Raw genomic sequence first — 26,542 nt, forward strand, 5'->3', positions numbered from 1 at the left:
AGGGTCTCACTAAGTAGCTGAGGCTGTCCGTGAACCGTGATCTTCCAGTCTCAACCTCCCAAACGCTGGTCCTGGAAACCCTTCTAACTCTGGGCTATACTCCCAGTACTATTTTATTTATTTGGTGGTATTGGGTTACTGGAAACCCTTCTAACTCTGGGCTACACTCCCAGACCTATTTTTTTATATTTTTATTGGGAAACAGGGTCTCCTAAGCCGACCCAGTTGGCTTGGAACCTGCGCGAGCCTCCTGTCTCCACCTCCCAAGAGCGGGGATTACACGCATGAGCCACCACGCCTGGCATGAACTCATTACTTTTGAACTGGCTGTGTTCACGGACTAGATCTGTTTGTTGATTTGGGGATAATGGCGGGGTTTGAACATTGAGCTATGTCCCAGCCCTTTTATTTGTTTGTTTGTTTGTTTCGCAACACTGTGAATTGAACCCAAGGGCATTCTACCTTCAAGCTACCCCACCCCAGCCCTTTTTTTTTTTTTTTTTTTTTTTTTTTTTTGGTGGTACTGGGGTTCCTGGAAACCCTTCTACCTCTGGGCTACACTCCCAGACCTATTTTTATACTTTTTTATTTGGAAACAGGGTTTCTTAAGCCAGCAAGGCTGGCTTCGAACCTGCATAATCCTCCTGTCTCCGCCTCCCAAGTGCTAGGATCACAAGCGTTGTGCCACCACGCCCAGCAAAAGGGTCTCACTAACTTGCTGAAGGTCTTCGCTGGCCTTGATCCTCCTGTCTCTGCCTCCCAAGCGCTAGAATTTTGGGCGTGCGCCACCACGCCAAAACCCTACTTTTTTTTTTATTATTTATTTAAAACAGGATCTCACTAAGTTGCAAAGAGCCTCACTAAGTAGCTGAGGCTGGCCACGAACCTGCGATCCTCCTGTCTCAGCCTCTCAAGTACTGGGATTACAAGTGTACATCACCACAGCTGGCCCCTTTTAATTTTTATTTTGAAAAGGTCTCACTAAATTTCCACACATTAGACTCAAACCTGTGATCCTCCTGCCTCAGCTTCCCACATGAGATTGCAGGTCTGTGCCACGAAGTATGGTGGATTTTTTTCATTTAAGTCATCATTTATGCCGGGCGTGGTGGCGCACGCTTGTAATCCCCGCGCTTGGGAGGCAGAGACAGGAGGATCGCGCAGGTTCGAAGCCAGCCGCGCGTGCTGGCTTAGGAGACCCTGTTTCCAAATAAAAATGTAAAAATAGGTCTGGGAGTGTAGCCCGGAGGTAGAGGGGCTTCCAGGAACCCCCGTGCCACCAAAAATAATTATAATAAAATAAATAAATCATTATTTATTTTTGGGAAACTAATAAAATATATTTAAAAGCATGAGTTTAGTTGAATGTGGCAGCACATGCCTATAATCCCATTACTTGGGAGACTAAGGCAGAAGGATCACAGGTTCAAGACCAGTCTCAGCAACTTAGTGATATCCCATTTCCGAGTAAAAAATAAAAAGGGTTGGGAGTGTAGCCCAGAGGTAGGACACTCCTCAGTTCAGTCCCCATTACCCCCACACACACCAAAATAAAAACTGTGTGTGTGTGTGTGTGTGTGTGTGTGTGTGTGTGTGTGTGTGTTTCTGGGTATACCTCTGAGGTACACCTTCAGCCCTATTTTTCATTCTGTGTGTGTGTGTGTGTGTGTGTGTGTGTGTGTGTGTGTGTGCGGTGCTGGGGATTGAACCCAGAGGCATTCTACCTCTGAGCTACATCCCCAACCTTATTTTATTTTTTATTTGGAAATAACAAGAATCTTGATAAGCTGATGCAAACCTCACTGTTTGCTGAGGCTGGGTATGAACCTTTGATCCTCCTGTCTCAGCCTCCTAAGTACTGGGATTCCAAGTGTACACCACCGTGCCCAGCCCTTTTTTCTTTTTCTTTTTTTTTTTTTTTTAATAGGATCTCACTAAGATACCGAGGTTCTCGCTAATTTGCTGAGGCTAGCCTCAAACCTGTGATCTTCCTGCCTCAGCCTCTCAAGTATTGGGGTTAGAGGTATGCACCACCACACCTGGTTCTTTGGACTTTTTAAGAACAAAACGACCAGAAACCAAAGGTTTCAGGAAAAAAAGAAAGAAACCGACAAGCAAACCAGAGGTGCATGGTAGGATTAGGAGACTGCTCATTTTAGTGCTCTGCCAAGTTCAGTGCATAGGCAGTAATGCTCTTTATGGGTATAAAATAGCTGCAGCAGCTCCATCACCCCTTCATGTAATTAGCCAAGGAAGGAGGGAGGAAAGGAGAGTTAGTCCTTTGGACTCCGTCAAGGGAATGCTTTCCACTGGCCTCCGGCTCGTCCCTTGGGTCCCCCAGGCCCACAACCTTCACTTGGGCAACCCCTGGCAGAGGGGAAGAGAGGGTGTAGCAATGGGTCAGCTCCTGCCCTAAGAAATTAGAATCCAGTCCCAGGGCTGCTGCTGCTGGACAGGCCACAGACCATGTCTGCCAAGTAGTCCCAAGGGTCTCCCGCCAGCAAAATTCATCAGAGAGAAAACAGCACACTTAAGGTCACACAGTAAGCAGGTCTCTGAAGCTGGTTTAGAATCCAAATCTGCAGTGGACATGCCCAGGAGTTGGTACTGTCCCGTCTTTCTATTTTATTTTATTTATTATTATTATTATTATTATTATTATTATTATTATTATTTGTGTGTGTGTATGTGTGCTACTGGGGTTTCTGGAAACCCTTCTACCTCTGGGCTACACTCCCAGACCTACTTTATACTTTTTAATTTGGAAACAGGGTCTCTTAAGCCATCTCAGCTGGCTTCGAACCTGCGTGATCCTCCTGTCTCCGCCTCCCAAGAACAGGGATTACAAGGCTCCTGTCCATCTTTCTAAAGGTCCACATGAGCTGGGCGTGGTGGTGCATGTTTGTAATCTTCGTACTTGGGAGGCTGAGACAGGAGGACCACAGGTTTGTGACCAGCCTCAGCAACTTAGTGACACCCTGTTTCAAAATTTAAAAAATAAATAAATAAATAGGGTGGGAGTATAGCTTGGAGGTAGAATTTCTAGTACAAAAAAAAAAAAAGTCTACAGGGGAACCATTAAATCGTTTGTGCAAGCTGGGCATAGTGGCACACCCCTGTCATCTCAGTACTTGGGAGGCTTAGACAGGAGGATCACAGGTTCCAGGACAGTTTCAGCGAGTAGTCAGATTCATATCAGCCTAGCGAGACTGTTTCAAAATAAAAATAAAATCGAGCTGGAGCTGGGCGTAGCTCAGAGGTAGAATGCCCCTGGGTTCAATCCCCAGTCAGTACCACAAAAAGAAAAAGAAAAAAAGTACCCGCAAGGTGGCCAAGACTAGGCATAGAGGCACTGAGGCCCAATGGATACTGCGTTTTATAAGCTGCGTGATGGCCACCTTCCAACAGCCAGGGAGCGCCAGCGCCTCACCCACTCCTAGCAGGCCCACCATCGGCAGCACAGGTTGAGGGCGCTGGGCCAGCTCAGGGCTATAGAAAGATTCCTTTGGGGCCAGGTAGGAGGCAAACTGAAGTCCAGGAGGCCAGAGAGGAGGCTGGGACAAGGACCTAAGCTGAAACCAAGGCCTGGGGAGAAACAAGGCAGAAAAGAAACAGAAATGGAGAAAGAACGGAGCAGTCAGGGACAGGAGGGGAGGGTTGAGGGCCAACAGGCTGGGAGGGAGGGACACAGCTGATCGGTCTGGACTAGTTGTATGGGTGTATATGGTGGGGCTGCCCCCAAGATGGGGAGCTGGGGGAGGAGACAGTGAGGAGGGAAAGATGTCACACTTGGCACAGAAATGAAAACTGCCCCCAGGTTGGAGCAACCGCTAGGACACTGGGGCTTGGGTTACTGGGTCCTTGAAAACAGAACGGGCCAGCAGCGGGTGTAATGGTGCGGGTCTGTAATTTCAGTACTTGGGAGGGTGCAACTTAGTGAGACCCTATTTCAAAATAAAAAAGGAGCCGGGCGTGGTGGAGCACGCTTGTAATCCCCGCGCTTGGGAGGCTGAGACAAGAGGATCACACGGGTTCGAAGCCAGCCTCAGCTACTTAGTGAGGCTCTCAGCAACTCAGTGAGACCCTGTTTCCAAATAAAATATAAAAATGGGTCTGGGAGTATAGCCCGGAGGTAGAAAGTCTCTGGGTTCCACCCCCAGTACCACAATAAATAAATAATAAATAAGTAAGGGCTGGGGGAGCTGCGCACAATGGCACATGCCTGTAATCCCAGTACTTGGGAGGCTGAGACAGGAAAACCGCAGATTGGTAGCCAGTTTCAGCAACTGTGAGACTCTCTCCACAATTCAGTGAGACCCTGTTTCAAAATAAATATAAAATAGGGCTGGGGGTGTATGTAGCTCAGAGGTAGAATAAGGGAAGGAAGGAAGGACGGGCGGATGGGCGGGTGGGCTAAGGACCAGGATTCCTATTTTAAGACCTTAAGAGTCATTGAGTTGCGTCACTGATGAATAGTCTTGTTCTTTGGCATTTTATTTCAAAACTGCAGCAAGGACACAGAGGAATAAACAGTCAACAGCAGCACCGGGGTCCGGCCTGAGAACGGAAAGACGCGGAGTCGAGGCTGAGGTGTATCCTTGACCTCCAGACACGGATGGGTACCCGATCGCGGAGGCTCCAGGTGCGGGGCTGGGGTCAGCGCCTGGTCTGGCCCTTCTGGCTTTGGGAGTGTCGCGGCCACGTGGGGGCGTGAGAGACCCCGGCGTCGGCCCCCAGGCCTTTTCTTTATTGCACTTCTGGTGAGCCATGGGCAGGAAGGCTGGCGGGACTGGATGCGTGAGTCCGTGGATCTGAAGGGTCCTGAGCACAGTCCGCCCTCACACCAGGAGCATCCACTCGTGGGCTTTTGTTCCGTACTGCAGACAACCAAGGCGGAGCGTGAGGGGGAGCCGCTCTGCAATCCCAGCAGGCCCTAAGGCGCCCCCAGGGCCTCGTGGGGAACGTAGTCCATCTCCACAGGCCTGGAGCTATAGTTCTAGGGAGGAATTACTTATGGACTCAGAAAGCCCAGTGAGAAATGTGGTCCCAGGTCCTGATGCACAGGAGTCTACGTAAGTCCAAGGAAAGGTAGTCAGGAAACCTAGTCACCCTGGGCCTAGAGCGCCAGGAAAGGAGACCAGAAGTTGTCGGAAAAGTGCTCTTGGCTGAGAAGACCTTGTCTCCGGGCTCTTTAAAGAAGACTTTTCAGATCAAAGGGATAGCCCTAAGGAATCCTCTAAGGCCTTTTGTGTGTCCTGAGGGTGGGCTACCCCACAGGTTCATGGAAACATTTCCCACACCAGGAGACCCAGAGCCCACAGAGATTCATGGGAAGGAAAAGGGAATTCTCCCACCCTGAGACCTAGAAACGGTGGAGGCTCTTGGGAAAGGAAGTTCTTCCACGGATAAATACAGGGACCCAAGACTCAGGGACCATGGAAGCTTATGGAAAAGGAATTTCTCCCACCAGGAGACCCAGAGGCCACGTAAGACTTAAGGAAAAGAAGAGGTCTCCCATCGGGAGACCCAGGGGAAGCAGAGTCTCATGGGAATGGAAGAGGCGCTCTCCCACCCGGAGACCCAAGGACCAAGGAGACTCCTAGGAAAGAAAGATCTCTCACTAGGAGACATGGGACCCGGAGGCCTAGGGGTGGTAGAGGTTTATGGGAAAGGAAGTTCTCCACCAGGAAACTTAGGGCCTGCAGGCTCAGGAGGAGGCCTCTCAAGCCAAAGTGTTAGACCAGCTCGTTCTGAAGCTGCAGGAAAGGGTTATTCAGCCCCAAGGAGTGGTGTTTCGGGCCACAGGAGTCGGCTCAGGATCCTGGGAGCGGTGGGTTATTAGTCCAGAGGCTCAGGGGATGTGAACTTCTGTAAGGAATAAAAACCCAGCCCCTTTCCCTGTGAGTGCAACTCACCTGGATCTCCTTCAGCTCCTTCTGGAAGCGGAGGATAAGCTCAGGCCCATTCTCCATGGTGGGAATGTGGAGTTGCTGGGGGAGAAGGTGCTGGTGAGGAAGGAGCTTCTCCTCCCTCCCCGCTCGGCCCACAGTGCCCGCCCTGCCTCACCTGGCCTTCATACAGGATTCGGTGCACAGGGCACACCTGGCAAGCAGTGCCCGAGCCAAAGACTTCCCGCACCCGGCCCTCCTCCAGGGCCCGCAGAAACTCCTTCATGGTGACCTTGCGCTCCACAACTCGGAACTCACCCTGCAGGGCACGGGGCAGACACGAGAGAGAGGGCTGAGCCGGGTGCAGGGGCCCATGCCTGTAATCCCGGTACTTAGGAGGCCGAGACAGGAGGACCAGCCTCAGCAACAGTGAGACGCTGTTTCAAAATAAAAATTTAAAAAGGGATATAGAGCCGGGCGTGGTGGTGCACGCTTGTAATCCCCGCGCTTGGGAGGCAGAGACAGGAGGACTGCGCAGGTTCGAAGCCAGCCGCGCTGGCTTAAGAGACCCTGTTTCCAAATTTTAAAAAAGTATAAAAATAGGTCTGGGAGTGGAGCCCGGAGGGAGAAAGGTTTCCAGGAACCCCAGTACCACCAAAAACAAAAACAAGAAAAGGGATATAGAGCTGGGCGTGGTGGCACACGCTTGTAATCCCAGCATTTGGGAGGCTGAGACAGGAAGATCACAGTTCACAGACAGCCTCAGCTACTTAGGCCCTTTGCAACTTAGTAAGACCCTGTTTCAAAATAAAAAATAAAAAATAGGGCTGGGGGTGTAGCTTGGAGGTAGAATGCCCCTGAGTTCCATCCCCAGTATTGCAAAAAAGAAAAAAATAGGGCTGGAGGTGTAGCTCAGAGGTAGAATGCCCCTGGATTAAGCTGGGCATGGTGATGCACACTTGTAATTCCAGCATTTGAGAGGCTGAGTCAGGAGGATCTGGGTTCAAGGCTAGCCTCAGCTACTTAGTGAGGCCCTTTGCAACTCAGTGAGACCCCTGTTTCAAAATAAAGAATAAAAACTAGGGCTGGGGGTGTAGCTCGGAGGTAAAATGCCCCTGGGTCCCATCCCTAGGACCACAAAAAAAGAATGCCCCTGGGTTCTATCCCCAATACCACAAAAAAAATTTAAATTAATAAATAATGCCGGGCGTGGTGGCGCACGCTTGTAATTCTCACGCTTGGGAGGCTGAGACAGGAGGATCGCACGGGTTCGAAACCAGCCTCAGCTACTTAGTGAGGCTTTCAGCAACTTAGTGAGACCCTGTTTCCAAATAAAATTTAAACAAAGGTCTGGAAGTATAGCCCGGAGGTAGAAAGCCTCTGGGTTCCACCCCCAGTACCACCAATAAATAAATAAATAAGGATATGGTATAACTCGGAGGTAAAATCCCTCTGGATTCAATCCCCAATACCACAGAGAAGAGAGAATGCTGTCTTCATAGAGACCCCTGCCTTTCCCTCCCTAAGAGGATTTTTTTTTTTTTTTTTTGGGTGGTACTGGGGGTGGAATCCAGAGGCTTTCTTGGGCTATACTCCCAGACCTTTTTTATATTTTATTTGGAAACAGGGTCTCACTAAGTTGCAGAAAGCCTCACTGAGTAGCTGAGGCTGGCTTCGAACCCGTACGATCCTCCTGTCTCAGCCTCCCAAGCGCGGGGATTACAAGCGTGAGCCACCACGCCCGGCCCTCCCTAAAAGGATTAAAAAAAAAAAAAATGACAGAGGCCCAAGGAAGGAGACAGACCTAGAGAGAAGGTAGACAGAGAAATGCCAGTGTGTACCAGCCGCCCCCCCCAACCCTAGTCCACACAGGCACCCCACCGTGCCCTCACCCAGGTCTGAGCCAGGTCCAGCAGACTCCGTCTGACCACGCCAGGCAGGATGATGCCATCCAGAGGCGGTGTCACCAGCTCCAGCACTAGACGGGTGCAAGGGACGGGGGGGGGGGGGGGGGGTGTCACCATGTCCTCTAGCACTCTCCCCACCCCCTTAGGAGCCACACCCCCAGAATCCCGGGACTGTGGGGCCTGCTAGGAATTACGGTCCTGCCCACTTCCACCCGGGCCGGGTTGGGTCGTGGGTGGGCTCACCGCCATCCTCGTAGGTCCAGTAGATGAAGATGTTCATGGTGCCCACCTCGGTGAGCTGGTGGTCGGGTCCATAGAGCCAGAGGACCTGCTCGCAGCCCTTCTTTTTGGCCTCCTGTTGCACTAACACAGTGGGCCCGTAATTCCTGGGGGAGGGCAGTGTGGTCAGAATGAGCCAGGGACACGGCCCTAGAAGAGCCTTCCCACACCTCGGCCAACCCTGCTCCTCCCAGGCCGGTTCCCCCAGGACAGAACCCTGACCATCAGCTGGAGTCAAGTTCCCAGCACCCCTTGCCTGGACCTCCCTGTTCCCAGATCCCCAGTGCGCCACTGGCTTCCTCCGCTGGGTCATCTTCCCCACCCCTTTCATCATGACCAAGTCCCAATGGCCCTTCAGAGCCTTTCTGATGCTGCTTCCTACGGAGGCGTTTCTAGACCCCCAGGGGACAGCTCCAGGCCTTCTCTAGGCTCCCCTAATGACCTGGGCCACCTCAGTGACTGCCTGTGGGGCCCTGTTATCACCTGTGTCTTACCCAGAGCTGGCCTCACCCTTGCTTACTAATAAGCCGGCCATGGCTCCCCATTCCCTCAGGACAGGTTGCTAGCCCATGCGTGATGTTCTGAGCCTTTTGCAGGATTGTATCTTGTTTTTCTTCCCTGGACACTGGGATCCTATCCCTTCCCAATATGTGTAATACCCAGGATTGCAAAGCTTTTTATTACTTTTGGTCTTCTGCGTGCTCGCTCTCCCTCTCCCTCTCCCTCTCCCTCTCCCTCTCCCTCTCCCTCTCTCTCTCTCAGTATCGGTGATGGAACCCAGGAGCGTTCTACCTTCGAGCTATACCCCCAGCCCTATTTTTTTGTTTTTAAAGCAGGCTCTTGGTCTGTTGCCCAGGCTGATCTCAAACTCATGGGTTCAAGCATTCCTCCCACCTCAGCCCCTGAGCAGCCAGGAACACAAGTAGTGCCTGGCTTTGTTTGTTTACTACCTTTTGTAGTCAAGAATCTACCTCCTCCCTAGGCATCAGATGCCACTGAAATGTCACCCCCACCCCCGCCTGAGACGTCTGCACAGTCCCTGCATCACTCCATCACAGCCCGGCCTGAGAGCCCCTTCCCCCAGAGAGGCCGTCCCTGACTCACTTGTGTCCCCAGCTGTGGCCAGGGCTGGGTCTCAGGGGACCTCAGGAGATGGGTGCTGAAAGCACCTGAGTGAGCCCCCGGCTGCAGCCACACTCCTGTCCCAGCCTGCCAGTGACCCAATCTCTGCTCCTCCCTGCCACACCACCCAGCGCCTGGGGAGGCAGACGACAGAGTGTACAAGGGGTAGGCGGGCACTGGAGGCCCAGCGTAGCTAAGGTGCCCGGGACGGCTGGTTGCTGGGGGAGAGACTGATGAGCTTAGTGTAAATGGCCTTTCTGGAGGCTTCCAGGGGCTGATCCTGGTTTCCCCACTGACCTCCATCCAGTCCCTCCCATCTCTTGAGTTCACTGGTCCATCTGTAAAATGGTCCTATCCTCGTTGCATTTGTTTTCAGACATCGGGGGTGGGGGGGCCACGAGGGTGCGGCGCTTAGCCTCGACCATGCAAGACAGGGAAGACAAGGGACATCCAGAGACACCTGAGACCTTGGGCACGACGCCCTGATCCGCAGTGTCCAGTGCCTGGGACTTCCTGGGGCTCTGGGTGTTACTTACCCTCCCAATTTGCAGTCACCAACCCCACCCATCCAGGCCCGGATGAATGTCGGGTCGGCCAGGAGGGACACAGGGGTCATGGAGTCTCCAGGGAAGTAGGAGCCCACTGGACAGAGAACGACGTACAAGAGAGCTTGGGTGGCACTGCCAACGCCCAGCGAGGCCTGGGATAGGCAGAGAGATGGCATCAGGGGCCAGGGATCTCAGGAGAGCAGACCACGCCGTCCTACCCCAGTCCCACAAGATCAGGTCCCAGCCCTCTTCCCTCAGACCCAGGAGACCAAAGCAAGCCCTCTTCCCTCAGTCCCAGGGGTCCAGGCTCAAGCCCTTCCCTCCCTCTGACCCAGGGGCCCATATCCCAGCCCCGAGGGTTGGGCCCACCTCGTTCCCCATGAGCAGGGGCCGCACGTAGAGGCTGGTGCCTCTACCGGCTGGAACCCAGTCCTTATCCACCTCGATGAGCCGGCGAATGCACTCCAGCAACTCCCCCTTGTCGAAACTCTGGGCAGGATCCCACAGGTCAGAGGGCCCTCCTGAGGCCTGCCCACCCACGGCCTCCTCCCGCAGGGCCAGGGCCCGCTCACCGGCAGGCACATGCGCAAGGCTGAGCGTAGCATCCGGTCCATGTTGAGCCAGGGTCGGAAGAGGCGCACCTGCTGGTCCGAGCCCTTGAATGCCTTCATGCCCTCAAAGAGCTGCAGGGACAGGCATGACACTGAGTGCTCAGAGACCCCCAGACCGTCACGGAGACAGACAGTGAGGGACACAGGACAGAGACTGATACAGAGATGGAGAGAGTAACACAATGAGTCACACAGACAGAGAGGGAGACTTAAAACAGCAAGGGACAGCTGGGTGTGGTGGTGTACACCTGAAAACCCGGTACTTGGGAGGCTGAGACAGAAGGGTCGCAGGTTCAAGGCTAGCCTCGGCAACTCAGCAAAGCCTTTGGGAACCTAGTAAGAACCTGTTTCAAAATAAAGAAATAAGCCGGGCGTGGTGGTGCACACTTGTAATCCCCGCGCTTGGGAGGCGGAGACAGGAGGATCGCGCAGGTTCGAAGCCAGCCGCGCGCGCTGGCTTAGGAGACCCTGTTTCCAAACAAAAATGTAAAATTAGGTCTAAAGCCGGGCGTGGTGGCGCACGCTTGTAATCCCCGCGCTTGGGAGGCAGAGACAGGAGGATCGCGCAGGTTCAAAGCCAGCCGCGCGCGCTGGCTTAGGAGACCCTGTTTCCAAATGAAAATGTAAAAATAGGTCTGGGAGTGTAGCCCGGAGGTAGAAGGGCTTCCAGGAACCCCAGTACCACCAAAAAAAAAAAAAAAAATAGGGCTGAGGGTATAAGGTAGAATGCCCCTGGATTCAATCCTCAGTACCACAAACTAAAAAATAGCCAGGTAGGGTGGTGGATTCTTGTAATCCCAGTACTTGGGAGGCTGAGACAGGAGGAACACAGGTTCAAGGACAGCCTCAGCTATTTAGGGAGGCCCTCTGCAACATAGTGAGACCCTGTTACAAAATAAAGAATAAAAAGTAGGGCTGGGGGTGTGGCTCGAAGGTAGAATGTCATTGGGCTCAATGCCGAGTACTGAAATAAATAAATAAGTAAGTAAGTAAATAAATAGAGCAGGGTGTGGTGGCACACGCTTGTAATCCCAGCATTCAAGAGGCTGAGACAGGAGGATCCAGGTTTGCTGCCAGCCTCAGCTACTTAGTGAGGCCCTTTGCAACTCAGTGAGACTCTGTTTCAAAATAAAGAATAAAAAATAGGGCTGGGTGTAGCTCGGAGGTAGAATGCCCCTGGGTTCCATCCCTAGTACCTCAAAAAATTTTAATGAATTTAAAAAATAAGTAAAGAAGTAAATAAATACAGGACTGGGGGTATCTTGGAAGTAGAAAGCCCCTGGGTTCAATCCCCAATACCAAAAAAAGAAGAAATGTTGATCCTACACCCATCATGTTATTTCAGGAAAAAAAGCCCCAATCCTTGCCCTGGCCTCCCAGCCTGGGGATCTGGCATCTCACTGGGAGTCCCCTCTATTCTGCCCCCTGCTGCCACCACGCTCCTCTGCGCCTGCGGCCCACAGAGGTTCAATTCTCTGTTTCACTTCACATTTTCCCATTCATCTCTTGGGGCGCACACTTGTAATTCCAGTACTTGGGAGGCTGAGACCAGAGGATCACGGTTCGCATACAGCCTCAGCTACGTAGTGAGGCCCTCCGCAACTTAGTAAGACCCAGTTTCAAAATAAAGAATAAAAAGCTGGGCGTGGTGGCGCACGCTTGTAATCCCCGCGCTTGGGAGGCAGACACAGGAGGATCGCGCAGGTTTGGCTTAAGAGACCCTATTTCCAAATAAAAATATAAAATGGGTCTGGGAGTGTAGCCCAGAGAAGGGTTCCATCCCCAGTACCACCAAAAATATATAAATAAAAAGAAAGAAAGAATGAATGAATGAATGAAATAATTTTTTAAAAAAAGAATCTCTAAAGCCACTTTGGAGATTGAAAAAGATCTCAAAGTTCGACAAGGCTTGTCCAAGGTTTGGGGAAACAGGCTAGGTTGGTGGGTGTGGAAATATATACAAGTTCTATAGAGGGTGGTGTGGCAATACTTTTCAAAATTACAACGGGACAGGCCCTTTGGCCCAGTACTTCTAGAGACTGGATGGAGAGACACCCTTGAACTTAAAGTGATATATGTGCTCCACTGTCAGTGGGGCAACAGGAAATAACAGTGTATCCAACAGTAGGGGATGGCTTCAGGAGCCCCACCTTTGGAATGGAATGCTGTGCTGCTGCAGAAAGGTGGAAGAGTTCCCTAAGGACCGCTTTAAGAAAGTCCCCATGGCCCTGGCCAGGGCTCAGACCGCACACCCACCTGTCCTCGCCTACCTTCACCCAGCCTGGCTGCGGGCTCTCAGCTGAAGTTCATCCTTCACGCAGCACAGCGGGGCTGACTATCCCAGGCTGGCCCTACCGCTCCCTGCTCAGAGTCCTCTACGGCCCGTGCTCCTGGACAAGACCTCGCCCTTGGCTCCCCGGCGGCCCCTGCCACGCTCCAATCCCACAACTCCTCCCAGACCTGCCAGGCGTTCCTCTGGACGGGCACTTTGCACTGTCTGTCCTCTTTCCTGCTAACATCCCAAACTCCCTTCTTTCTTCCAAGAGGCCTGGCTTTCTTTCAGGTCAGAGAGTGGAGGCCATGGCCTCTCTCACAGCCTCATCAAAGTATATATCACACCAAGTTGTAGCCAGAGTATGGGGCTTTCTCTTTTCTTTCTTTCTTTGTGGCACCTGGGATTACACCTACGGGCATTCTACCTCCGAGCTATACCCCAGCCCTTTTTACTTTATATTTTGAGACAGGGTCTCACTAAGTTGCTGAAGGCCTTACTAAACTGCTGAGGCTGGCCTCACACCTGCAATCTTCCTGTCTCAGCCTCCCAAGTACTGGGATTATAGGCATGCACCACCACACAGCTAGGTGCAGGGTTTTCAAGTGAGAACACCAGGTCTACTCATCCTGGGGACCCAGTGTCACCCTGCACAGAGCCTGGACCAAGGGAGGCAATGGAAAACAGAAGGTGAGTGCACAGAAAAAAGAAACACAGAAGCAAGCCAGGGAGGCCACCTGCAGGGAGTAGTGGAGGGCGGAGCAGGCGGGGTGCAGGGTGAGGTTCTGGAAGGGCTGGATCCGGGGTGGGCCCCAGCCCTCCTTCTGGTTCCACTCCACCATCAGCATGTGGTCGGTGAATATCTTTCCAAACACCAGGGGGTCGCTGGGGTCAGGCTTCTTTTGTGGCTTCTGCGTCATCTGCAGCTGCAGATCTGTGGCCTGAGAAAAGATGGGATATCCAGGTGTCCTGCGATCTGGTCACAGTCACTAAAATTCCTGTGACCCAGCCTCAGCAGAGAAGAACCAATCACCCCAGTGGCCTCTAGGAAATACATTTCACCTCCTTCCCTCTGCCCAGTGCAGGCCTTTAGGTCTCCTGACACCACCACCTTCACCTTGAGGTTGTGGTCTCTTGGAAATGCCAAATCCAGCTGCCAGGCCCTCCTCCCTCAGACCCAACCCTCCTCCCTCATACCCAGTCTTCCTCCCTCAGACCCAGGGCTCCAGGCCCAGCCCTCCTCCCTCAGACCCAACCCTCCTCCCTCAGACCCAGTCTTCCTCTTCAGACCCAGGGGTCCAGGCCCAGCCCTCCTCCCTCAGACCCAACCCTCCTCCCTCAGACCCAGCCCTCCTCCCTCAGACCCAGGGTCCAGGCCCAGCCCTCCTCCCTCAGACCCAGGGTCCAGACCCAGCCCTCCTCCCTCAGACCCAAAGGTCTAGGCCTAGGGGCCTCCTCCCTCAGACCCAGGAGTCCATGCCCAGCCCTCCTCCCTCAGACCCAGAGGTCCAGGCCCAGCCCTCCTCCCTCAGACCCAGAGGTCCAGGCCCAGCCCTCCTCCCTCAGACCCAGAAGTCTAGGCCCAGCCTTCCTCCCTCAGACCCAGGGGTCCAGGCCCAGCCCTCCTCCCTCAGACCCAGAGGTCCAGGCCCAGCCCTCCTCCCTCAGACCCAGAGGTCCAGGCCCAGCCCTCCTCCCTCAGACCCAGAAGTCTAGGCCCAGCCTTCCTCCCTCAGACCCAGGGGTCCAGGCCCAGCCCTCCTCCCTCAGACCCAGAGGTCCAGGCCCAGTCCTCCTCCCTCAGACCCAGAGGTCCAGGCCCAGCCCTCCTCCCTCAGACCCAGAAGTCTAGGCCCAGCCCTCCTCCCTCAGACCCAAAGGTCCAGGCCCAGGGGCCTCCTCCCTCAGACCCGGGAGTCCAGGCCCAGCCCTCCTCCCTCACACCCAGAGGTCAAGGCCCAGGCCTCCTCCCTCAGACCCAGGGGTCCAGCCCTCCTTCCTCAGACCTGGGGGTCCAGGCCCAGTTCTCCTTCCTCAGACCCAAGGGTCCAGGCCCAGCCCTCCTCCCTCAGACCCAGAGGTCCAGGCCCAGCCCTCCTCCCTCAGACCCTGAGGTCCAGGCCCAGGCCTCTTCCCTCAGACTGGGGGGTTCCAACCCCCCCAGCCCTCCTCCCTCAGACCCAGAGGTCCAGATCCCTCCTTTCACCTTGAAGTTGGAGGAGGCATATCTTCTGGGGCCACAGAGAAGCCAAGGAACAGGGAGAAGTTTTCGTGTCCAGATCTGTGGGTGTGGGGGAGGCAGATGAGGATGGTGAGACCAGCTGTGGGAGAGTGGGGTCCTGGCCACCTCCTGCATTTGGGAGGTCCCGCTGGCCTCCTTGGGCACGGTCCCAGTGCATTCTAGACAGAGCACTGGCCCTGTCCAAGTTCCCCACCCCCAGTCCCAAGAGGGCCATCCTTAGAAAGACCTGAATCAGTTCCAGCCCCCCATCCCCCCCCAGGCTGGGGCAAAGTCAAACGCAGGCGCCTCCCACCCCAGGGAACTTTGGCCTCAGCCAGAGACCAGCTCACACAGAAGAGAAAGGAAGGTGTGCAGGTAAGTGGAGGGCTTCAGAGGGGACCGAAATCCTGACCAGATATTAAAACGTGAGGGACTAAGCAGGCGTGGTGGCGAATGCTTGTAATACCAGTACTTGGGAGGCTGAGACAGGAGGATCGCAGATTTAAGGAAAGCCTCAGCAAGTAGTGACACTCTCAGCAACTGAGCAACACCGGGATTCAAAATAAAAAATAGGAAGGGCTGGGAGTGTAGCTCAAATGTAGAATGCTTCTGGACCCCACCCAAAAAAATCTATTCTCTGAAAACTCAAAACTCTGGGCCTTCAGCCCCAGGAGTCTTACTTTTTTTTTTTTTTTTTTTTTTTTTTTTTTTGTCCTCAGGATAGAACCCAGGGTATTCTACCTCTGATCTACACCCCTGGTCCTATTTTATTTATTTTTATTTTTTTATTTTCTTTTGGCGATACTGGTGATGGAACAAAGGGGCATTCTACCTCCGAGCTACACTCCCACCCCCTATTATTTATTCTTTATTTTGAAATAGGGTCTCACTGAGTTGCAAAGGGTCTCACTGTATAACTGAGGCTGTCTGTGAACCAGGATCCTGCTGTCTCAAGTCTCCCAAATGCTGGAATTACAAGCATGCGCCATCATGCCCAGCTTTATTTATTTACTTTTTATGTTTTTATTTTTATATTTTTGCCGTACTGGGGCAGAACCCAGGAGTTTTTATTCTTTGTTGTTGTTTTTAATTAAAAAAATTTTTTGTGTGTGGTATTGGGGATGGAACCCAGGAGCCTTCTACCTCCAGGTTATACTCCCAGACCTTTTTTATATTTCATTTGGAACCAGGGTCTCAGTAAGTTGCCAAGAGCCTCACTAAGTAGCTGAGGCCAGCTTCAAACCTACGCAATCCTCCTGCCTCAGCCTCCCACTGCCCTGGGATTACAAGTGTGCGCCACCACACCTGGCTTTTATTCTTTATTTTGAAACAGGGTCTTGCTAAGTTGCCAAGGGCCTCACTAAGTAGTTGAGGCTGGCTACAAACCTGCAATCCTCCTGTCTCAGCCTCCCAAACACTGGGATTACAAGTATACGCCACCACACCTGGCTTTATTTGACTTTTTAGTTAGAAACAGGGTCTCACTACGTTGCTAAGACTGGCTGCAAACGTGCAATCTTCCTGTCTCAGCCTCCAAGTGCTGGGATTACAGGGGTTGGCCACCATGCCGGGCTAACCCAGGAGGCAAAATGCTTATTCTTTCTTGGTGTTAAATCACCTGAGCCACTACCCCACACCTTGGACACCACTTTGGCAGTAACTCCAACTCCCTCGGGCCTCAGAGGCTGGGGCAGCTCTGTGGAGCTGGGGGCAGGCTTTCAGCAGACAGTGCTGGATGGACACTTCCGTGTTGGACCTCCCCAAGGACAGCAGGGAGGGCAGCCCATGGCTGGTGACCTCTGACCTCACGAGGCTTCTTTCCTGGCCCTAGGAAAGCAGCTGGGTCATGAGTTTGACGGAGAAAGAACAGTCGCCCCTGCATCTGCCCCGTGAGCTGGGAGAGCTGACGCTAAGCAGAGAGAATGGGCACGGATGGCGGCAGTCACTGGTCAGTAGGTGGGCCACCGGGAGACCGAGCTGTGGGGCTGCAGTGTTGGAAAACCTGGGCCATGAAACCTGAGATATGGTAGGAGTTTTTGCTTTGTTTTTGTTTGTTTGTTTATTTCTTTCTTTCTTTATTTATTTTTGTGGTACTGGGGGTGGAACCCAAGGGCTTTTCTACCTCTGGGCTATACTCCCAGAACTTTTTTATCCTTCCTTCCTTCTTTCCTCCCTTCCTTCCTTCCTTCTTTCCTTCCTTCCTTTCTTCCCAGCCTCCTAAGCGCTGGGATTACAAGCACGTGCCAACATGCCCAGCTTGTTTTGTTTTTTAGTACTGGGGATGGAACCCAGCAGCATTCTACCTCCAATTTACACTCCCAACCCTATCTTAATTTTTTTTTGAAACAAGATCTCGCTATGTTGATAAGGGTCTCGCTACTTGCGGAGGCAGTCCTCAGCTTCCCAAGTACTAGGATTCCAGGCCTGTGCCACCACACCTGGCTTATTCTTTTACTTTGAAACAGGGTTTCACTAGGTTGTGGAGGGCCTACGTTGCTGAGGCTAGTCGCGAACCTGAGCTCCTCCTGTGTCCAAGTACTCCCAAGTACTGGGATTACAAGTGTGCTGGCAATGTATCTCTAAGCTATACTCCCAACCCTTTTTAATTTTTTTAATTTTCTGGTATCAGAGATTGAACCCAGGGCATTCTATCTCTGGACATACCCCAGCCCTATTTTTTTTTTTTTAATTTGGAAATAGGGTCTCACTAGGTTGCTGAGATTCTTAATGTTGCTGAGGCTGGTCATCTACTTGCAATCCTCCTATCTCAGCCTCCCAAATACTGGGATCATAAGCATGTGCCACCATACCAGGCTTATTTGGTATTTTGAAACAGGGTCTTGCTAAATTGCCAAGGACCTCACTAAGTTGCTGAGGCTGGCCTCAAACCTACAATCCTCCTGTGTCAGCCTCCCAAGTACTGGGGCTGCACCCAGCTCTGCAGAGGGGTCGAGATGGCCTAGGCCCAAGGGCTTCTGGTAGAACCACAGCACGCCTCCTGCCACAGGGCCTCCGCACAGTAACATGGAGCCTGCCCGGCCCTGTGGCCAAGATTCTGCCCCACAGAGGACAGCAAAGCCCCACCCTGGAGAGCAGACAGCCAGCGCAGGGCAGCCAGGAGAGCAAGAAGAGCCAGAAAAATCAGCCGGTGAAATAGTAAGAGGGGGAAGCGGTAGAATGAGAAGAGAGACACAGAAATGGAGAACGCCAGCCAACAGCAGAAACCAAGGCCAGGGAGGCCTCAACAGATCTGATCACCAACAGAGAAACAGAGCAGGAGCCTGCATGGCAGCCCACCCATGGAATCCCAGCGTTTGGGAGGCTGAGGCCGGAGGATCATGGTTCAAGGCCACCCTCAGCTACTTAGTGAGGTCCTCTCAACTCGGTGAGACCCTGTTTCAAAATAAAGAATAAAAAACAGGGCAGGGGGTGTAGCTCTGAGGTCAGATGTCCTTGGTGTTCAACGCCCAGTTGAAAAAAGAAAACAGAACAGAAGGAAAGAGACAGACTTGGGCACAGAGATAAAGACTGGAGAAATCAAAGAAATTATTGAGGGAAGGACAAAGAGAAACCAGGAGACAGAACAATAGAAAAGGAGAGAAACAGCTGGGGCAGGGGGCTGGTGGCAATATGCCTGCAAATGGAGTACTTGGGAGGCTGAGACAGGAGGATCACACATATAGTCTTTTAAGGTCAGCCTCAGCAATTTAGTGAGGCTCTCAGCAATCTAAGAAGACCCTGTTTCAAAATAAAAAATAAAATATGAAGCTGGGCGTGGTGGTGCACACTTGTAATCCCAGCATTCCAGAGGCTGAGACCGGAGGATTGCGGTTCGTGGATAGCCTCAGCTACTTAGTGAGGCCCTTTGCAACTCAGTGAGACCCGGTTTCAAAATAAAGAATAAGCTGGGCATGGTGGCGCACGCTTGTAATCCCCGTGCTTGGGAGGCTAAGACAGGAGGATCGCACGGGTTTGAAGCCAGCCTCAGCTACTTAGTGAGGCTCTCAGCAACTTAGTGAGACCCTGTTTCCAAATAAAATATAAAAAAGGTCTGGGAGTATAGCCTGGAGGTAGAAAGTCTCTGGGTTCCACCCCCAGTACCACCAAAAAAATAATAAGAATAAAGAATAAAAAATAGGGCAGGGGGTGTAACTCGGAGGTCAAACGCCCCTGGGTTCCATCCCCAGACCTGCAAAAAAATAAAAAATAAAAAAATAAAGACTCAAAAATAGGGCTGGGGCCAGGCGTGGTGGCACACGCTTGTAATCCCCGCGCTTGGGAAGCGGAGACAGGAGGATCGCGCAGGTTCGAAGTCAGCCGCGCTGGCGTAAGAGACCCTGTTTCCAAATAAAAATATATATAAAAAAAATAGGTCTGGGAGTGTAGCCCAGAGGTAGAAGGGTTACCAGGAATCCCAGTACCACCAATAAATAAATAAATAATAAAAATAGGGCTTGGGGTGTAGCTCAGATGTACAATTTCTCTAAGGTCCATCCCCAGTACCACAAAAAATAATAATAATAAATAAAATATGGCTGGAGGCGTACCTCAGAGGTAGAATGCCCCTGAGTTTGATTCCAAGAACCAAAAAGAGAAAAAGAAAAAAGTAGACAAAGACTGCACCTGAGAGAAGCGAGAGTGGAGGAGAACAAATAAAGGAAGAGGCTGGAAGACAAAGGGTCATATCAGAGACAGAGATACCCAGAAGGGCAAGATGGGGGGGGGGAAATACCACACACCCACAGGGCAGCCAGAAGACACTGAACGCATCATTGGAGATTATGAATCCCCCCTCACACACTGGTCAAAGGGACCTAGTGACAATGGAAATAGTCATATTCAAGCCATGTGTGGTGGTACATTGCTGGAAACCCAGTACTTGGAGGCTGAGACAGGAAGATTGCAAGTAAGAGGCCAGTCTCAGCAAAACCCTCAGAAAATTAGCAAGACCCAGCTTCAAAATTAAAAAGGTAGCCGGGCGTGGTGGCGCACGCTTGTAATCCCCGCCTGTAATCCCGTTTGTAATCTCCGGGTTGGGAGGCTGAGACAAGAGGATCGTGCAGGTTCGAAGCCAGCCTCAGCTGGCTTAAGAGACCCTATTTCCAAATAAAATATAAAATAGGTCTGGTAGTGTAGCCTGGAGGTAGAAGGCCCCTGGATTCCATCCCCAGTAGCACCAAAATATATATATTTAAAAGGTCCAGGGAAGCTGGTTGTGGTGACAAGAGCATGCAAGTCCATTACTTGGGAGGCTGAGACAGAAGGATCACGGGTTTGAAGACAGCCTCAGCTACTTAGTGAAGCCCTCTGCAACTTAATGAGACCCTGTTTCAAAATAAAAAATAAAATAGGGCTGGGGGTGTAGCTCAGAGGTAGAATGCCCCTGGGTTCAATCCCTGGTACAAAAAAAAAAAAAAAAAAGGTCCAGGGGAGTAGCCCAGAGGTGGAATGCCACTGGTTCAACCCCCAGTACCAAAAAGGAAAAAGAAAAGCTACTTTTCTCCTCTCAAGATACTTCCCTAGCCGGGTGTGGTGGCGCACGCTTGTAATCCCAGCATTTGGGAGGCTGAGGCCGGAGGATCACGGTTCGCAGACAGCCTCAGCTACCTAGCGAGGCCCTCTGCAACTCAGTGAGACCCGGTTTCAAAATAAATAATAAAAAATGGGGCAGGGGGTGTAGCTCGGAGGTCGAATGCCCCTGGGTTCCACCCCCAGACCCACACACACAAAAAAAGACACTTCCCTAAGGGTAGGGGTCTCACCTAGGCTCCAGAAATTGCCCTGATATTCCAGATCCCAAGCCATGGGGTTGAGCCAACAGGTTATGCCTAGATTGCCAGAAGGCTACAGGAGCAAAGTGTAAAAGGACTGAGGCTGAATTAAGAAATAAAGGGTCAGGTGTACAGGGTAGGGCTCCACAACACAGCGGAGCCTCTACCAAATTGCATACAGCCCAGACAGTCTGTCCTCAACAAAGCTCAAGATCGTCACCATCAAAGGCCAGGAATAAAACCTGAGTGGTGGCGCACACCTGTAACCCCAGTACTTGGGGGGGTGGGGGCTGAGACAGGAGGATCGCAGGTTCAAAGCCAGCCTCAGCTACTTAGTGAGGCTCTCAGCAACTTAGCAGGATCCTGTTTCCAAATAAAAAATAAATAAAATAGCCAGGCGTCGTGGCACACACTTGTAATCCCAGCATTTGAGATAGGAGGATTTGGGTTTGCAACCAGCCTCAGCTACTTAGTGAGGTCCTTTGCAACTCAGTGAGACCCTGTTTCCAAATAAAAAGAATAAAAAAGCAGGGCTGGGGGTGTAGCTTGGAGGTAAAATGCCTCTGGGTTCCATCCCCAGTATCAAAAAATAAATAAATAAATAAAAATAAATACATAAATAAACAAATAAATAAATAAATAGGTATGGGGGTGTAGCCCAGAGGTAGATGGTCCTTGGATTCCACAAAAAAATAGGGGCTGGAGTGTAGCTTAGGGTAGAATGCCCCTGGGTTCAATCCCCAGTATCAAAACCCAAAATAAAAAAAATGAATGTTCCTATCCTTGTCATGGTGCAAGACTGACCCCACTACACCCAGAACTTCCCCTTTATAGCCCAGAACTTTCAGTCTCCGTCACACCAGGACTATTCTATGACACTCTGAGTCTCCACAGCCTTGACTGCCTCTATTCTGTTCCAAGATTTTCTCCACCAGAGCCAAGTACTGTTTCAACACAGCTCTAAACTGTCCTCCCTCCAAAGCCTAGCGCCTTCCCCCTCTAGATCTCTAGATTGTCATGTCCCAGCACCTTCCAGATCCAAGAACTGTCCCCAACTCAGTCTAGACCAGTCCCTGCAAAATTGTCCCTACCAAGGCCTAGCACTTGTCCCCTTCACGCTCCAGATGTTCCCATATGGGAGTCCAGAACTGCGTGCCCTTTAGAGCTCAGGACTCAGCCCCATTACAGGATAAAACTGGCTCCATCGGAGCCCAGGGCTGTCCGAGTAAAGTTCAGGACTCACCTGTTATGGCAGAACTGTGCCATAATAGGACTCTGCACATCACAGCCCCAAATTACACTAGACAAAAGCCCAGATCTAGCCGGGCATCGTGGCACACAATAATAATCCCAGTACTTGGGAGGCTGAGACAGCAGGATCACAGGTTCACAGACCGCCTCAGTTACTTATAAAGAGGCCTCTGCAACTTAGTGAGACCCTGTTCGAAAATAAAGAATAAAAAACGGGGCTCAAAGAATTAAAAAAACAGGGCTGGGGTGTATAGCTCGGAGGTTGAATGTCCCCCCTGGGTTCAATCTTCAGTAACACACACACACACACACACACACACACACACACACACACACAGAAAGGCAGGCCCAGGATTGTGCCACCACAGCTTAGATGTGTCACCATTAATTAGAGCTCAGAATGACCATGTCAGATCCCAGGACTGTCCCATAATTTCTGTCCATAACTGTCCCCATGGGCCACTAAGACCCGCAGAAAGTAAAACTCTGCCCTCCTACTCATCAGCCCGGGATAAGCAGCGTAGATATGGTCAGACTCGAAGTTAAGAGGAAGCATTTCTCCCAAGGTTATGCTGCAGCTGTCAAGGGATTGGATGACCAGACCGTTTCCTTCCTCCCTAAGAAAATTTGTTCTGTAAAATCATAGTCTCCCAAATTCTGTTGTTTGATATCCTATCAGTAAGAACAGAATGTCCCACTCTAGCCTGGAGGATCTACGTCTCTTTGACAGAGAGAAGTTACCTCAACTTCTAAACCAGGCACAGAGCTTCAAATAAACATTCCACTTTTTTTTTTTTTCGTTTATTTGTTCTGTTTGGGTACCCAGGGGCATTCTACCTCCAAGCTACACCCCCAGCGCTTTTTATCTCGTGTGTGTGTGTGTGTGTGTGTGTGTGTGTGTGTGTTACTGAGGATTGAGCTCACAAGCATTCTACCTCTGAGCTACACCCCCAGCACCCTCCACCTTTATTGTTTTGTTTTGTTTTGAAACAGGATCTCACAAGACTACTGAGAGTCTGACTACATTACTGGGGCTGGTCTCCAAACTGCGATCCTTCCGTCTCAGCCTCCTTCCAAGAACTGGAATTACAGGCACGGGGTCCGGCTGGGGCTCTGCCTTATTTACCCTTAGTTTGGTAGATTCCGGGTCCGACGCGAGGCCGAACCCTGCGCCTTCCTCCTCCTCCCCCGACACCCCGAGAGCCCGGCTCGCCCCCCGCCCCCTCGGCGCGCCCCCTCCCCGCCGCCCCCACGCCCACTGCGGCGCAGGCGCCGCTTCCGCGCGGAACCACTGGGCCGGGGGCGCGGCGCCGGCCGGAAGGCTGCGGCTCAGTGGTCCCCGCGGAAGTGGCCCGCGGGGCGCCCGGCGCGGGCCTCCGTCCGACCCACCTGGCCCAGGGCGGCTGCGGCCATGACTCGTGCGGCGAGAAACTGAGCCCGCCGGGCCGCGGCCCGCGAGGAAGGCGTTCCGGCCCCGCCCCGCGCACGCCCCCACCCAGCCGCACCCGCCGATGCCGGCCCCCGGGCGCCCCGCAGCCCGGCGCCGCGAGCTCCCGAGCCGGAAGGGGCCGGAATTCAAGCGCACCCTCCCTCCTCACCCCCAGCCTCTGGGCCAGCCACAGCGCGCCCTGCAAGAAGGAACCTGCAGGGGCTGGGGGGGACGGGAGGGGGAGGGGGAGAGAGGAGCACTAGGGACTGGACTCACGTTCTACCTCCTTCGGCTATTTATTTATTTATTTATTTATTTATTGTTTTCAAACAAGGGTCTAGCTAGGTTGATGAGAGTCCAGTCTCACTACTTACCGAGAGACCCGGCATGCAGGGATTTTTGAAAATGCAGTTTTTATAGGGACTGTCATGGAGTGCTGGCCAGGATAAGCTTAGCTAAGAAGGGCAAAGGCGAGGAGCAGAAAGCTCTGCTTATCACCATCCGTAAATGTCAGCGGATGGCGGGCGTGGTGGCGCACGCTTGTAATCCCAGGATTTGGGAGGCTGAGACAGGAGGATGGGAGGATCGCCGTCAGCATCAGCTACTTGGTGAGGCTCTCCGTATCTTAGTGAGATCCTGTTTCTAAATAAATAAATAAATAAATAAGGCTGGGGGTGTAGCTCAGAGGTAGAAGGCACCCAAATGCAATCCCCAGTGCCCACACACACACACACACACACACACACACACACACAAAGTCAGTGGAGGCATAAAAAAAAATGGGACTTGGGAAAAGGCCTTTAATGAGAGGGGCAGTAGGGATAAAGGAACAGCCTCACTCTGCAGTCTGGATACTATTTTGTTTGCATCTAGTTTTTCTTATCAAAGAAAAGACATGTAGAGGTTTTGTTGGTATTAGGGATTAAACCTCTGAGCTACACCCCAAGCACTTTTTTTTTTTTTTTTTTTTGCAGTATCTGGGATGGAACTCAGTGGCATTCGACCTCCGAGCTACATCCCCAGCCCTATTTTTTATTCTTTATTTTGAAACAGGGTCTCACTAAGTTGCAGAGGGCCTTGCTAAGTAGCTGAGGCTGTCCACAAAACCACGATCCTCCTGTCTCAGCCTCCCAAATACTGGGTTTACAAGCGTGCGCCACCATGCCTGGCTCTATATTTTATTTTGAAACAGGATCTAAGTTGCAGAAAGCCTTGCTAAATTGCTGAGGCTGGCCTTGAAACTGAGATCCTCCAGTCTCAGCCTCCCAAATACTGTGATTTACAAGCAAGTGCCACCACTGCCCCCACCCAGATCTTGGAGATAAAAGCACACGAGGGGTGGGGGTGGGGTGTGGGGGGTGTTAAGTCCCTTTAATCAGGGAAGCCAAAAACAACACACACACCCATCATCAGTGAACTTTTTTGTTGTTGTTGTTGTACTGGGGTTCCTGGAAGCCCTTCTACCTCCGGGCTACACTCCCAGACCTATTTTTATACTTTATTTGGAAACAGGGTCTCTTAAACCAGCGCGGCTGGCTTCGAACCTGCGCGATCCTCCTGTCTCCACCTCCCAAGCGCAGGGATTACAAGCGTGCGCCACCACGCCCGGCAATCAGTGAACTTTTTAGAACAGCTCATGACCATCCCTCCCACCCCCACTGGCAATTTCAGCACCCAAAGGCAGAAGTTAGCTAATTAAAGCCCTTCAGGATTCCAGGGACCCCCCAAGACCGTTCAAGCCTGTAGCAGTGACCCCTAAATCAGGCTTCTGGCTTGCTGTGCCCCCAAAACATTTTGTGCTCAGAGGTCCCTGGAACTCCTACACTCAGGTAACTGTAACACCAAAGTACCACTTCTGCCTTACCCTAAAATCTGGTTCCAGTGGGGCATGCACACACCCTGTAATCCCAGTACTTGGGAGGCTGAGATAGGATCACAGGTCCAGTGTATCTCAGAGGTAGAGTACCTCCGGGCTCAATATCCAGTATCACATCCAAAAAAAAAAAGAAAAGAAAGAAAAACAAGCCAGGCGTGGTAGTGCACATATTTGGAAAGCTGAGACAGGAGGATCATACTGGTTCGAAGCCAGCCTCAGCTACTTAGTGAGGCCTTTGCAACTCAGTTAGACCTTGTTTCAAAATAAAAAATCAAAAGTAGGGCTGGGGGCGTAGCTGGGAGGTAAAATGCCCCTGGGTGCAATCTCCAGTGCGGCAAAAAATAAATAGGGCTGGGGATACAGCTCCGTGGTAGACATTGCTGGGTTTCAATCCCTCATACTACACACACACACACACACACACACACACACACACCAGTTCTAGGTCACTGTGTCTACATATTTTGGGGACATTGCCCCCAAAATTCTACCCCCACATCACCCACGTCCTGGTTCCGAGAGGCTAACCCCCCCACACACACCCCCAGCTCAAACAGCCTCGGGCCAGAGCAGCCCAACCCCGGCCAGCCCCGCACGTGCCGCAGCCGCCCTCCTCCCCCACTATCTAGCCCAGGACTGTGGGGGCGGTGCCCGCAGGCCGCCGCCTCTGCCAATCAGTGACTGCCGCACACCCCAGCCGCGGCCAATCCGGAGCAGCTTTACAGCTCCACCCCTCATCTGCCGGGCTGCAGCCGCTCCCGCCCTGGTGCGCCGGCTCCGCGCTCCCGCCCCCCAGACCCAGGAGTCCCGGCCCCAGCCCCTTCTCCCTCTGACCCAGATGTCTCAACCCCCTCCTCCCTCGGGACTTTTCTTGACAGCCACTTTCCTGCTCCACAGGCCTGGAGGTAAAAGCTCCTTTCCCCTAAGGGTCAAGAATAAAGCGGAGGCCTTTTGCTTCTTTCTCATTATCCCTTAATTAGCACTTAATTGACTCTCCCCCGTGGGCCTTTTAGTTAGCGCCCAGGTAAAGCCCAACTGCTCTACCTGGCTTTCCTTAGCCACACCAGGCACCTGCCGCAAGGCCCTCAAGGAGCTGCAGTCCCTCCGCCACGTGACTGACGGGCACAGCTGGGGAGAAGGGGCACACCCCTGGTGTGGCCCGATTTCTATAAAAGGCAGGAAATAAAAGATAATGATGTTCTCTGACTGCGAATTGCTTTTATGAGGCCTGCGGGGTGATCTGGTACATCCTACGTGGACTTAGCGTCTAAAGGGCTGGGGACCCGCACCTGTACGGGAGATGGGGAGGGTTGCAGGTTGGGGCTGGGAAACACGAGGGAGGGAGACCCAAGTAGAAATGTGGGCAG

General features: G+C 52.3%; 1 protein-coding gene across 1 annotated transcript; it reads right to left on the reverse strand.

The window, feature by feature from the left end:
- Nucleotides 1-4,838: 4,838 nt before the first annotated feature.
- On the reverse strand, nt 4,839-23,283 carry BCAT2 (branched chain amino acid transaminase 2; the record flags this gene model as incomplete). Its single annotated transcript, XM_080704179.1, has 11 exons — nt 4,839-4,877; nt 5,916-5,990; nt 6,067-6,207; nt 7,781-7,866; nt 8,039-8,181; nt 9,733-9,896; nt 10,114-10,233; nt 10,317-10,427; nt 13,365-13,568; nt 14,834-14,908; nt 23,260-23,283. 11 exons carry the CDS (start codon nt 23,281-23,283, stop codon nt 4,839-4,841), a joined length of 1,182 nt encoding a protein of 393 aa, XP_080560305.1.
- Nucleotides 23,284-26,542: the final 3,259 nt, after the last annotated feature.

This window comes from Muscardinus avellanarius, assembly GCF_963383645.1.
Source record: "Muscardinus avellanarius genome assembly, chromosome: 10".
Classification (NCBI taxonomy): Eukaryota; Metazoa; Chordata; class Mammalia; order Rodentia; family Gliridae; genus Muscardinus; species Muscardinus avellanarius.